Raw genomic sequence first — 12,694 nt, forward strand, 5'->3', positions numbered from 1 at the left:
AAACAGGGGTTTGGGGAAGGGGAATTGGGGTTTGGGGGGAAAAATTGGGGTTTGGGAGGTGGGAATGGGGGTTTGGGGAAGGGGAATTGGGGTTTGGGGGGAAAAGTGGGAGTTTGGGGGGTGGAAAGGGGGGTTTGGGGGCAAAACCCGAGAATTTGGGTAGGTGGAATGGGGTTTGGGGGTGGAAAATGGGATTGGGGGGGGAAAATAGGATTGGGAAAGGGGAAAATGGAGTCGGGGGGCCAAAAAACAGGAGTTTGGGGGGAAAAGAACAGGGGTTTGGGGGGAAAAATGGGGGTTTGGGGGGTGGAAAGGCGGTTTGGGGGGGAAAAATTGGGATTTGGGGGGAAAAATTGGGGTTTGGGGGGGAAATCATGGCAAAAATCGAGGTGGGCCATCAAAATCACGGGAAGCCAGGAACCCTGCAGTGGGGAAAATCCACACCTGGGGATTTGGGGTGGGAAAATGCCTCAGGTGTGGAGGGGGGGCACTCACAGGCTCTGCATGTTGGCCTTGGTCAGCTCAAAGGCCCAGTCCAGGGTGGAGGGCTCCAGGCCGGACACGCGGCGACACTCGATGGACACGTTCAGCCTGCCGGACAGACGGACACCGGGCTTGGGGACACCGTGGGGACACTGGGGTGGGGACACCGTGGGGACACTGGGAAAGGGCTCAGGGACACCGTGGGGACACTGGGAAAGGGCTCAGGGACACCGTGGTGACACTCGATGGACACGTTCAGCCTGCTGGACAGACGGACACCGGGCTTGGGGACACCGTGGGGAGGGGTTGGGGACACCGTGGGGACACTGGGAAAGGGCTCAGGGACACTGGGGAGGGGTTAGGGACACCGTGGGGACACTGGGAAAGGGCTCAGGGACACCGTGGGGACACTGGGAAAGGGCTCAGGGACACCGTGGGGACACTCGATGGACACATTCAGCCTGCCGGACAGACGGACACCGGGCTTGGGGACACCGTGGGGACACTGGGGAGGGGTTGGGGACACCGTGGGGACACTGGGAAAGGGCTCAGGGACACCGTGGGGACACTGGGAAAGGGCTCAGGGACACCGTGGGGACACTGGGAAAGGGCTCAGGGACACTGGGGAGGGGTTAGGGACACCGTGGGGACACTGGGAAAGGGCTCAGGGACACCGTGGGGACACTGGGAAAGGGCTCAGGGACACCGTGGGGACACTGGGAAAGGGCTCAGGGACACTGTGGTGACACTCGATGGACACGTTCAGCCTGCCGGACAGACGGACACCGGGCTTGGGGACACTGTGGGGACATCGGGGAGGGGTTGGGGACACCGTGGGGACACTGGGAAAGGGCTCAGGGACACTGGGAAAGGGCTCAGGGACACCGTGGTGACACTCGATGGACACGTTCAGCCTGCCGGACAGACGGACACCGGGCTTGGGGACACCGTGGGGACACTGGGAAAGGGCCCAGGGACACCGTGGGGACACTGGGAAAGGGCTCAGGGACACTGTGGGGACACTGGGAAAGGGCTCAGGGACACCGTGGGGACACTGGGAAAGGGCTCAGGGACACTGTGGGGACACTGGGAAAGGGCTCAGGGACACTGGGGAGGGGTTAGGGACACCGTGGGGACACTGGGAAAGGGCTCAGGGACACCGTGGGGACACTGGGAAAGGGCTCAGGGACACCGTGGGGACACTCGATGGACACGTTCAGCCTGCCGGACAGACGGACACCGGGCTTGGGGACACCGTGGGGACATCGGGAAAGGGCTCAGGGACACTGGGGAGGGGTTAGGGACACCGTGGGGACACTGGGAAAGGGCTCAGGGACACCATGGGGACACTGGGAAAGGGCTCAGGGACACCGTGGGGACACTGGGAAAGGGCTCAGGGACACCGTGGTGACACTCGATGGACACGTTCAGCCTGCCGGACAGACGGACACCGGGCTTGGGGACACCGTGGGGACACTGGGGAGGGGTTGGGGACACCGTGGGGACACTGGGAAAGGGCTCAGGGACACCGTGGGGACACTGGAAAGGGGCTCAGGGACACCGTGGGGACACTCGATGGACACGTTCAGCCTGCCGGACAGACGGACACCGGGCTTGGGGACACCGTGGGGACACTGGGAAAGGGCTCAGGGACACCGTGGGGACACTGGGAAAGGGCTCAGGGACACTGTGGTGACACTCGATGGACACGCTCAGCCTGCCGGACAGACGGACACCGGGCTTGGGGACACCGGGAAGGGCTTGGGGACACTGGGAATGGCCTCAGGAACCCCAGGAACACACTGGGGACACCAGGATCAGCCTGGGGACACTGGGATCAACCTTGGGGACACCAGGATCAGCCTGGGGACACCGGGATCAGCCTTGGGGACACCCAAAGCAGCCCTGGGGACACCGGGATCAGCCTGGGGACACCGGGATCAGCCTGGGGACACCCAAAGCAGCCCTGGGGACACCGGGATCAGCCCTGGGGACACCGGGATCAGCCCTGGGGACACTGGGATCAGCCTGGGGACACCGGATCAGCCCTGGGGACACTGGGATCAGCCTGGGGACACCGGGATCAGCCCTGGGGACACCGGGATCAGCCCTGGGGACACTGGGATCAGCCTGGGGACACCGGGATCAGCCCTGGGGACACTGGGATCAGCCTGGGGACACCGGGATCAGCCCTGGGGACACCCAAAGCAGCCTGGGGACACTGGGATCAACCTTGGGGACACTGGGATCAGCCTGGGGACACCCAAAGCCCTGGGGACACCCAAAGCAGCCCTGGGGACACCGGGATCAGCCTGGGGACACCGGGATCAGCCTGGGGACACCAGGATCAGCCTGGGGACACCCAAAGCAGCCCTGGGGACACCGGGATCAGCCCTGGGGACAGCGTGGCTGCTCGGGCACTCACCCGTTCCTGTCGTACTTTTTGAACACCGGGAAGGCCTCGAGGGGATCCCGGAGCTGCGAGAGACCAGAGAGCGCCGAGGGGCAGCAGGGCCGTGCCAGGGCCGTGCCAGGGCCGTGCCAGGGCCGGGCCAGGGCCGTGCCAGGGCCGTGCCAGGGCTGTGCCAGGGCTGTGCCCACTCCTGCCACCCTGCCCGGGTCCTCAGCCATGCCAGGGCTGTGCCAGGGCCGTGCCAGGGCTGTGCCAGGGCCGTGCCAGGGCCGTGCCGGGGCCGTGCCGGGGCCGTGCCGGGGCCGTGCCGGGGCCGTGCCAGGGCTGTGCCACTCCTGCCACCCTGCCCTGCCCAAGTCCTCAGCCATGCCAGGGCCGTGCCAGGGCTGTGCCACTCCTGCCACCCTGCTCTGCCCGGGTCCTCAGCCATGCCAGGGCTGTGCCAGGGCTGTGCCAGGGCCGTGCCAGGGCCGTGCCCACTCCTGCCACCCTGCCCTGCCCAGGTCCTCAGCCATGCCAGGGCTGTGCCAGGGCCGTGCCAGAGCCGTGCCAGGGCTGTGCCAGGGCTGTGCCAGGGCTGTGCCAGGGCTGTACCCACTCCTGCCACCCTGCCCTGCCCGAGTCCTCAGCCATGCCAGGGCTGTGCCAGGGCTGTGCCAGGGCTGTGCCAGGGCCGTGTCAGGGCCGTGCCCACTCCTGCCACCCTGCCCGAGTCCTCAGCCATGCCAGGGCCGTGCCAGGGCCGTGCCAGGGCCGTGCCGGGGCCGTGCCGGGGCCGTGCCAGGGCTGTGCCCACTCCTGCCACCCTGCCCGGGTCCTCAGCCATGCCAGGGCTGTGCCAGGGCTGAGCCAGGGCCGTGCCAGGGCTGTGCCCACTCCTGCCACCCTGCCCTGCCCAGGTCCTCAGCCATGCCAGGGCTGTGCCAGGGCTGTGCCAGGGCTGTGCCCACTCCTGCCACCCTGCCCTGCCCGGGTCCTCAGCCATACCAGGGCTGTGCCAGGGCCGTGCCAGGGCTGTGCCAGGGCCGTGCCAGGGCCGTGCCAGGGCTGTGCCAGGGCCGTGCCAGGGCCGTGCCCACTCCTGCCACCCTGCCCGGGTCCTCAGCCATGCCAGGGCTGTGCCAGGGCTGTGCCAGTGCCCATGCCCGGTTCCTGTGGCCCTGCCCAGCCCAGCCCAGGTGCCACACTCACTTTGTTGGCAGCCTCCACCTTGGCACAGACGGCTGCCATGGCCGCGCGCTCCTCCAGCCGCCGCTGCTTCTTCTCCTTGGCCCGGCTCGACTTCCTCTGGAACGCAACACGAGGGGGGGGTGGGCACCAAAACGCCAGGGGTTGGCACCAAATTGGCACCAAAACGCCAGGGATTGGTACCAAAACGCCAGGGATGGGCACTGAAACGCCAGGGATTGGCACCAAATTGGCACCAAAACGCCGGGGATTGGCACCAAATTGGCACCAAATCGCCAGGGGTTGGCACCAAATTGGCACCAAATCGCCAGGGGTTGGCACCAAAACGCCAGGGATTGGCACCAAAATGGCACCAAAACGCCAGAGATTGGCACCAAAACGGCACCAAAACGCCAGGGGTTGGCACCAAAACGCCAGGGATTGGCACCAAAACGGCACCAAAATGCCAGAGATTGGCACCAAAACGGCACCAAAACGCCAGGGATTGGCACAAAACGCCAGGGATTGGCACCAAAACGGCACCAAAACGCCAGAGATTGGCACCAAAACGGCACCAAAACGCCAGGGATTGGCACCAAAACGGCACCAAAACGCCAGGGGTTGGCACCAAAACTCCAGGAATTGGCACCAAATCGCCAGGGATTGGCACCAAATTTGCACCCAGCCCTTCCCAGCTCTGCCCCCCTGCAATGCCAAAAGTGCTGCCTCAGAGTCATTCATGACCAGATTTAACATTAACGATATTAAAATCCATCAGGGTGGAGCTGGCATCCCAAAATCTCGAGGTTTTAGGGAAAAAATCAGTGCTGAGTGTTCAGTGAGTGCTCCTGCTGGGCTGATGCACTTTGTGGGGATTTTCCCCCGAAATTTTAGAGGGGAAAAGGGTTTTAGGAATAAAAGCAGCTTTGAATTCTCAGTATCCCTGGGGTTGCTGCTGCACTTTGAAGGGGTTTTGCCCCAAAATCTTGGGGGTTTTAGGTGGGACCAGGAGGTGACAGCAAGCAGCAGCCACACCGAGCTGTTCCTTTGGAGTGGTTTTCCCCAAATGGGAAGAGACTGGCACGAAAAATGGGGGGGATTTCACCCAAAATGAAGGATCCTGCTGGGATCCCTCCAAATCTCCAAAGAGGGACTGGGATTCCTGAGCTTCAGCAGCACCAAAATCGAGTGAAATGCGCCCAAAAGCAAAGCCTGGAGAGGAACAGCAGCGGGGTGGGGACAGGGACGGGGTCAGCGTCCCTCCAACCCACTTCTGTCAGTGCCTTGGGGGGAATTAAAGTGTTCTGGGGGCTTGCAGCAGCCCCCACCTGCTGCTGGCTGGGTTGTGCATGCTCAAATCTCCACTTTAGGGTCATTTTGGGGGGAAAATGTGGGAATTTTCCAGCGGGGTTGGATCGGACATCATGCACGGTGTCTGGGGAAGCACAAAACCAACTTAGAGAGCCCCAGACAGCCCCGAATTCCCCCTCAAATCCCCTCTAGTCCTGAACACCTCTCTCTACACAGCCCCAAATCGTCTTTAACGGCCTCAAATCCACTCAGAAAATCCCACATTTTGCCGTGGGAACCTCAAATTCTCACGAAAAGCCTCACAGAAGCCCCAAGAGCCTCAGATGGTCTCGATTTCCTCACAGCAGCATCCAGACCGCTCGCAGAGTCACAAGCATCGTCCCGAGAGCCCCAAATGACCTCAAACAACCCCAAAACCTCACGGAAAGTCCCAAATCCCAGTCCCTCCACACAGGAGCCCCCAGTCCCCCCCACGATAGCCCTGTACCACTGAGACGGTGCCAAATGTCCTCACAGAACCCCCGGAAGGCCTCGCGGTGACCTCCCAGCCTCTCAGACGACCCCAAATTCCCTCGCAGAACTCCCGCGTCCCCTCGCGGCGACCCTCCACCAGTTCGGGCGGCCCCAAACCCGCCCGGCAGGCCCCACCCCTGCTCTCGTTCCCCTCAGGCCGAGCCCCCCCGGGCGCGGCGCGGCCCCGCTCACCCCCATAATGGCGGCGGCGGCGGCTCCTCACGGCGCGGGGGGCGCGGAGGGTCTGAGGGGGCGCGCGCGGGGGGCGCGCTATTTATAAGGGGGGGGGAAGGGGGGGGGAGGGGGGAGCGCCAAGCGCGCGAGCCCGCGGCCGGCGGCCAATGCGCCGGCGCGGAGGGGAAAGGGGCGGGGCCATGGGGGCGGTGGCGCGGGGCGGGGCCGCCGCGCGTGCGCGAAAGTGGAGCGGGAAGGGCGGGGTCAGCGGGCGCGTGGCGGCGGCGCGGGGCGCGAAGGCGGCTCGGCGCTGATTGGCTGAGAGCGGAAAGGGCGGGAGCGTGGGAGGCCACGCCCAGTGCGCTGAGGGGAGCGGGGCCGCCATTGTGGGAGCGGGGGGGCGCGGAGAGCCCGGTATGGCCCCACAGACCCTGGTAGGGCCGTAAACCGGCCCCAAAAACCCGGTACGGCCCCACAGAGCCTGGTGTGGCCCTAAACCGGCACCAGAGAGCCTGTACGGCCTCACAGACGCAGTACAGCTCTAAACTGGCCTCACGGACTGGGTACGTCCCCACAGATCCTGGTACGGCCCCACAGAGCCCGGTACGGCCCAAACCGGCACAAGAGAGGCCGGTACGGCCCCACAGAGCCTGGTACGGCCCAAACCGGCACAAGAGAGGCCGGTACGGCCCCACAGAGCCCGGTACGGCCCCAAACCGGCACAAGAGAGGCCGGTACGGCCCCAAACCGGCACAAGAGAGGCCGGTACGGCCCCACAGAGCCCGGTACGGCCCCAAACCGGCACAAGAGAGGCCGGTACGGCCCCACAGAGCTCGGTACAGCCCCAAACCGGCCCCACAAGCCCGGTGTGGCCCCACAGAACTTGGTATGGACCTAAACCTGCCCAAGAGACCCCGTTACAGCCCTAAACTGGCACCAGAGAGCCGGTGCGGCCCCACAGATCCTGGCACGGCCCCACAGCCCCCAGTATGGACTGACAGACTCCAGTCTGGCACCCATGCCTGCCCCATAGCCCTCAGCCCAGCCCACAACCCGGCCCCACAGCTCTGATCCAGCCCCAAACCCTCCCGCAATGGGGTGACCCCACAGGACCCAGAGGGCACCCCCAGAGGGAAGGGGGTGATGGGGGATGTGGGGCAGCCCTAGAGAGGGTGATGGAGGTGGGGGGGATCCCCATGGGCCCCCAGACCCACATCGGGATGGACCCCAGCCCCCACAGCTGCCCCACAGCTCCACATGGGGACAGACCCTAAATCCATGGGGGGACAGACCCACATGGGGACAGACCCCAGCCCCACATGGGGACAGCCCCTAAATCCATGGGGGGACAGACTCACATGGGGACAGACCCCAGCCCCACACGGGGACAGACCCCAGCCCCACACAGGGACAGACCCTAAATCCATGGGGGGACAGACTCACATGGGGACAGACCCCAGCCCCACAGGGGGACAGACCCCAGCCCCACACAGGGACAGACCCACATGGGGACAGACCCCAGACCCCACAGGGGGACAGACCTCAGCCCCACACAGAGACAGCCCCTAAATCCATGTGGGGACAGACCCCAGCCCCACACAGAGACAGCCCCTAAATCCATGTGGGGACAGACCCCAGACCCGCCAGCCCCACAGGAGGTCCGACCCCAGCCCCTTTATCCCCCCGCTGCCCCCGGCCCTTTGTTGCCCCGGCCCCTCCGGGGGGTGCCGGTACCGACCCCCGGTGCCGAGCCCCCCCGGTCCCCCCGAGGCGGCGCGGAGGGGTACGGGGGGCGGGGGGGCCGTGCTGAGGCCGCGGGAGCTGGAACTACTTTGGCACCGGGAGGCGGCGGCAGCGGCCGGCGGCGCTTTGTGCGGGCTCGGCGCGCTCGGGACCCCCGGCACGGCCCCCCCCGGCCGGGACCCCTCCCCTGGAGCCCCCCGGCTTCTCCCCCGCTCGGGGGGCGCTGCTCCTGCCGGGGGAGGGACCCTGCGGTCCGCCCCGCGTCCTCCCCCCTCCCCGGGTTCCCACGCCCCCTCCCCAAAACGCCCCCGCGCTCGGGGCAAAGTTTGGACGGGGGGGGCGCCGGGGCCGAGCCCCCGCCCCGCGGGGCCGCGCGGGGACCCCCGGGGGGCTCGGGGGGCTCCGGGCGATGCCGTCGGTGATGGAGAAGCCCTCGGGGATCCTGTCCCGCAGCCGCGCCAAGGCGGGGGGCGCCGCGGGACCCCCCCACTCCGAGGACGAGGCCAGTGAGGACGAGCACGCCCACGGTGAGTGACCCCCCCCCAAATAAAACCCAAACTGCGAGCCCCCCACCCCCAGGACACCCCTGTGTGCGCCCCCCCCCCAAAAAAACCCCCAGGGGATGTCGGGGGCACCGCGCTCGCCCCACGTGTTTATTTGGGGAGGGGGGAGCAGCGCTGGCGTCACCCCCGCCCCCCCCGCGGGGTTCGGCCGGGTGGGGGGGACACACGGGGACATGGGGGGGGGGGGAACAAAGCCCCGTCCCCATTGTCCCCGGCCGCCCGCGTGTGCGCGGCCACAGCTTTGTTCGCCGCCGGGGAGGGGGCTCGGCCGCGGCTCCCCCAGCCCGCAGCCCCCCTGGGTGGGGGTGGGCGGTGCGAACCCCCCCGGGAACCCCCGGTAACCCCCGGTAACCGCGCACAGACAGCATGATCCGGGTGGGGGCCGACTACCAGGCGGTGATTCCCGACTGCAAACCAGGTACGGAGCTTTGGGGAGGGGTCGGGGGGGGGTTCGGGGGTGTCCCCCCGCCCCCCGTGTGACCCCCGTGCCCCCCCCAGAGAGCCCCGCTCGCTACAGCAACAAGGAGCTCAAGGGGATGCTGGTGTGGGCCCCCAACCACTGCGTGTCCGACGCCAAACGTGAGCCCCCCCACCCCCCCCGCGGCTGGCCCTGCTTGGGAGGGGGGGTTCGGGGGGACCCCCACCCCCTTTATGCCCCCAGAACCTCCCCTTGCCCCCCTCCAACCCTCCCAACCCCCCTCTTTACCCCCTTAACTCCTCCTTTACCCCCCGAAATGCCCCCAAAACCCCTGTCCCTCCCCCCTGACCCCCCTGACCCCCCCAGTGGACAGGTACATCGCCATGGCCAAGGACAAGCACGGCTACAACATCGAGCAGGTACCGAGCCCCCTCCCCCCAAACCCCCAAATTTCCTCCTGCCCCCCCCGGGGTGCCCCCAAATGCCCTGCTGCCCCCTCCCCTCAACCCCCCTGAATGCCCTGCTGCCCCCCGTGCCCCCCAGGCCCTGGGCATGCTGCTGTGGCACAAACACGACGTGGAGAAGTCCTTGGCCGACCTGGCCAACTTCACTCCCTTCCCGGACGAGTGGACGGTGGAGGACAAGGTTCTGTTCGAGCAGGCCTTCAGCTTCCACGGCAAGAGCTTCGCCCGCATCCAGCAGATGGTGAGAGCCCAGAGCTGCCCCCAGACCCCCCTGGGGAGGGGGCGCCGGGGTCAGCCCCCTCCCTCAGAGGGACAGCGCCGGGGTCGGCCCCCCTCCCTCAGGGTGCTTGGATCCAGCCCCGGCCAGCGGCTTTTTGGGGCTTTTTTGGGATTTTTTGGGATTTTTTTTGCCTTTTGGGAGGTGTTGTTGCTCCCATGTGTCCCCAGGGGGGTCTGGGGGGCCACAGGACCACCCCCTCCCCCCCCCCCCTCACAGGAGATGGTACATCCCACCCTCTGCTGTCCCCCCCTGCCCACCAGGTGGTACCTCCCCCCATTTCTGGGGGTTCCCCTGATTTTGGGGGTCCTGACCCCTCCCATCTTTAGGGTTTCTCTGCCATTTCCCCCTTTGCTGCTCCTAGGGGTTCCTGCTCCTCCATTTTTAGGGGTTTTCCCCCTTTTTTTGTAGGGGATCTCGGGGGTCTTCCTGCACCTTCTCCCCCCCATTTATAGGGGTCACTTCTCTCTTCACCTCTCATCCCTAAGACCAGATCACCCCAACCCCCCCCAAACCCCCCGTGTGCCCCCCAAACCTCCCCGTGTGCCCCCCAAACCCCCCGTGTGCCCCCCAGCTCCCAGACAAGCTCATCCCCAGCCTGGTCAAGTACTATTACTCCTGGAAGAAAACCCGGTCCCGCACCAGCGTCATGGACCGCCAGGCCCGGCGCCTGCTGGGCCGCCGCGACCGCGACGACAGGTACGGGCCCCCAAATCCTCCCTGAACCCCCCAGAAACCCCCCAGAACCTCCCCAAAATCCACCCTGAACCCCCCAGAAACCTCCCAAAACCTCCCCAAAACTTTCCTAAAAACCTTCCTAAAATTTCCCTAAAGCCTCCCCAAAACCTTCCCCAAAAACCTTCCTAAAACTTTCCCCAAGCTCCCCAGAAACCTACCCAAAATCCACCCTGAACCCCAGAAACCTCCCCAAACCCCCCAAAACCTCCCCAAAATCCCCAAATCCCCCCTGACCCCCCCCAAACTCCCTCTCCCCCCTGGCCCCGCAGCAACGACGAGACCGACGAGCAGCGACCCAGCCCCGAGGGGGACCCGGAGCCTGCGGACCCCAAAAAAGAGGTTGGGGGGCCCGGGGGGGCTTGGGGGGGCTCGGGCAGTCACAGGGTGAAATTTGGGGGATGGGTTTTAAGGGTGGGGTGAGGAAAAGGGGGAAAATCCCTAAAGATGGGGCCAGACCCCCAAAAATGGGGGAGAATCCCTAAAGATAAGGAGGGAGGAGCTTGGGAGGGGAAACTAAAGATGGTGTGGGACCCCCAAAATGGGGGAATCTTTGGGAATTGGGGGAACCCCTGAAAAGAACTAGGGGGAGCTGGGGGAGGGTCTGGAGACCCCAAAAATTGGGGAAACCCCCCAGAAATGGGGCAGGGTGGCGCCCCCTGCTGGGGGGGTGCGGGAGAGCAGCGGCCGGGGCGGAACGTACCAAGCTCCAGGTGAGGGGGGGGGTGGTGAGTGCTCCGGGGGGGTTCCCCAGGCATAACCAATTCAAGCTAACGGCACTAATTAACGAGCGGGCCTAATTAACGCCCGGCCAGCCGTGCCTGGCCAAGGCAGGGCCGCGCAAGGAGCCGCAGTACCGGCACCACCCCCCGGCGCGGCAGCGGCGCCGCCCCCCCCGCGGGATGCGCCTGAGCCGCGAGGACGTGGCCGAGGTGACGGCCAACCCCGACCTGGGCGCGCGCGCCCTGCGCCAGCTCGACTGCCAGCTGGTGGCCCTCAAACGGCAGGTGAGGCCCGAGCCACCCCCCGGGGACACCCCAAACCCCACCGGAGCCCCCTCCCCAATTCCCAGTCAATCCCCGCAGGTGCAGCGCATCAAGCAGATCAACAGCGGCCTCAGGCAGGCGCTGGACGGGGGCCTGGAGGGGCTGCGGCCGCCTGAGGTGGGTCCCCTGTCTGTGGGGTGTCCCCACGGTGTCACAGCAGCTCCCAGTTGTGTCCCCCTGTCCCCTCAGTCCCCCAAAATCACCTGCGCTCACCTCCCAGGGCAACAGCAAGTTCAGCTCCCGCTGGACAACGGACGAGCAGCTGCTGGTGGTGCAGGGTGAGTGTCGGCCCTCGTTAGCCTAATTAGCCTCGTTACCTGCCGTGTCCTGTCCCTCACTGTCCCCGTCCCTGTGTCCCCGTCCCCAGCCCTGCGCCGCTACGGCCGCGATTTCCCGGCGGTGGCGGCCGTGCTGGGGAACAAAACGGCGGCGCAGGTTCGGAGCTTCGTGCTGGGCCCGCGGCGCCGCCTGGGCCTCGAGCGGCTCCTGCAGGAGCGCCAGGGCCAGGGGGAGCCCCCGGGGGAGCGCCCCGAGCCCGAGGAGGAGGAGGAGGAGGAGGTGAGGAGGGGCCGGGGGCTGCGGGTGGGTCTGGGCTGGCACTTGGTCCCAGTCCTGGGCTGGGAGGTTGGACTGGTCCCAGTCCTGATCCTGGACTGGGCCAGATCCACATCAGAGCCCCTCCCCCACACAATGCCCCCATCCCAATCAATCAATCAATCAATCAATCACACCCCAATCAATCAATGACTATGCCCCACCCACACCACAGCCCCTCCCTGGCCCCACCCAGCCCCACCTCTCTCTCCACAGGTGCAGATCACGGGCGTGTCCCGCCCGGCCCCGCCCCCGCTGCCTGCCTCAGCCCCTCCCCCCGGTGCGGCCCCACCCCCCTCGCGCCCACCGGCCCCGCCCCCGCTGCTGCGCCCGGCCCCGCCCCCAGCTCCGCCCCCCGCGCTCCCGCGGCCGCCGCCCCCTCTCCAGCCGGGCCGGGCCCCACCCCCGCTGCTCCGCCCTGGCCACGCCCCTGCCGCCAGGCCACGCCCCCCGGCTGCCGGCCACGCCCCACCCCGCTGAGCGCCCCCTGCTGGGCTGGAGGACCGGGGGGGGGGGGGGGTCCTGGGGGGTCCCAGTTTGCAATAAAGGTATTTTAGTACAGCGGCTGCGAGTGCTGGGGCACTGGGAGCACTGGTCTGAACTGGGAGCACTGGTCCGGACTGGGCAGAGGGATCTGTAGCAGGAGCCCAGGCCCGTACTGGGAGCCCAGGCCCATACTGGGAGCCCAGGCCCATACTGGGAGCACTGGTTTGGGTGACCAGTCCCATACTGGGAGCCCAGGCCCATACTGGGAGCACTGGTTTGGGTGACCAGTCCCATACTGGGAGCCCAG

General features: G+C 66.6%; 2 protein-coding genes across 2 annotated transcripts; one reads left to right on the forward strand and one right to left on the reverse strand.

The window, feature by feature from the left end:
• Positions 1-431: 431 nt before the first annotated feature.
• NAA40 (N-alpha-acetyltransferase 40, NatD catalytic subunit) lies at positions 432-6,193 on the reverse strand. The gene is made up of 4 exons (XM_059872382.1): positions 6,080-6,193; positions 4,088-4,183; positions 2,909-2,961; positions 432-591 (listed from the first exon to the last, which is right to left on the reverse strand). Exons 1-4 carry the CDS (start codon positions 6,083-6,085, stop codon positions 492-494), a joined length of 255 nt encoding a protein of 84 aa, XP_059728365.1. The 5' UTR covers positions 6,086-6,193; the 3' UTR covers positions 432-491.
• A 2,020-nt stretch (positions 6,194-8,213) lies between these two features.
• RCOR2 (REST corepressor 2) lies at positions 8,214-12,381 on the forward strand. Its single transcript, XM_059872314.1, is given in 12 exon segments — positions 8,214-8,331; positions 8,729-8,785; positions 8,866-8,946; positions 9,152-9,204; positions 9,329-9,490; positions 10,101-10,225; positions 10,534-10,603; positions 11,053-11,268; positions 11,347-11,424; positions 11,528-11,585; positions 11,675-11,865; positions 12,118-12,381. Coding segments are annotated over 12 exon segments (1,473 nt in total).
• Positions 12,382-12,694: the final 313 nt, after the last annotated feature.

This window comes from Haemorhous mexicanus, chromosome 35 (genome assembly GCF_027477595.1).
Source record: "Haemorhous mexicanus isolate bHaeMex1 chromosome 35, bHaeMex1.pri, whole genome shotgun sequence".
NCBI lineage: Eukaryota > Metazoa > Chordata > Aves > Passeriformes > Fringillidae > Haemorhous > Haemorhous mexicanus.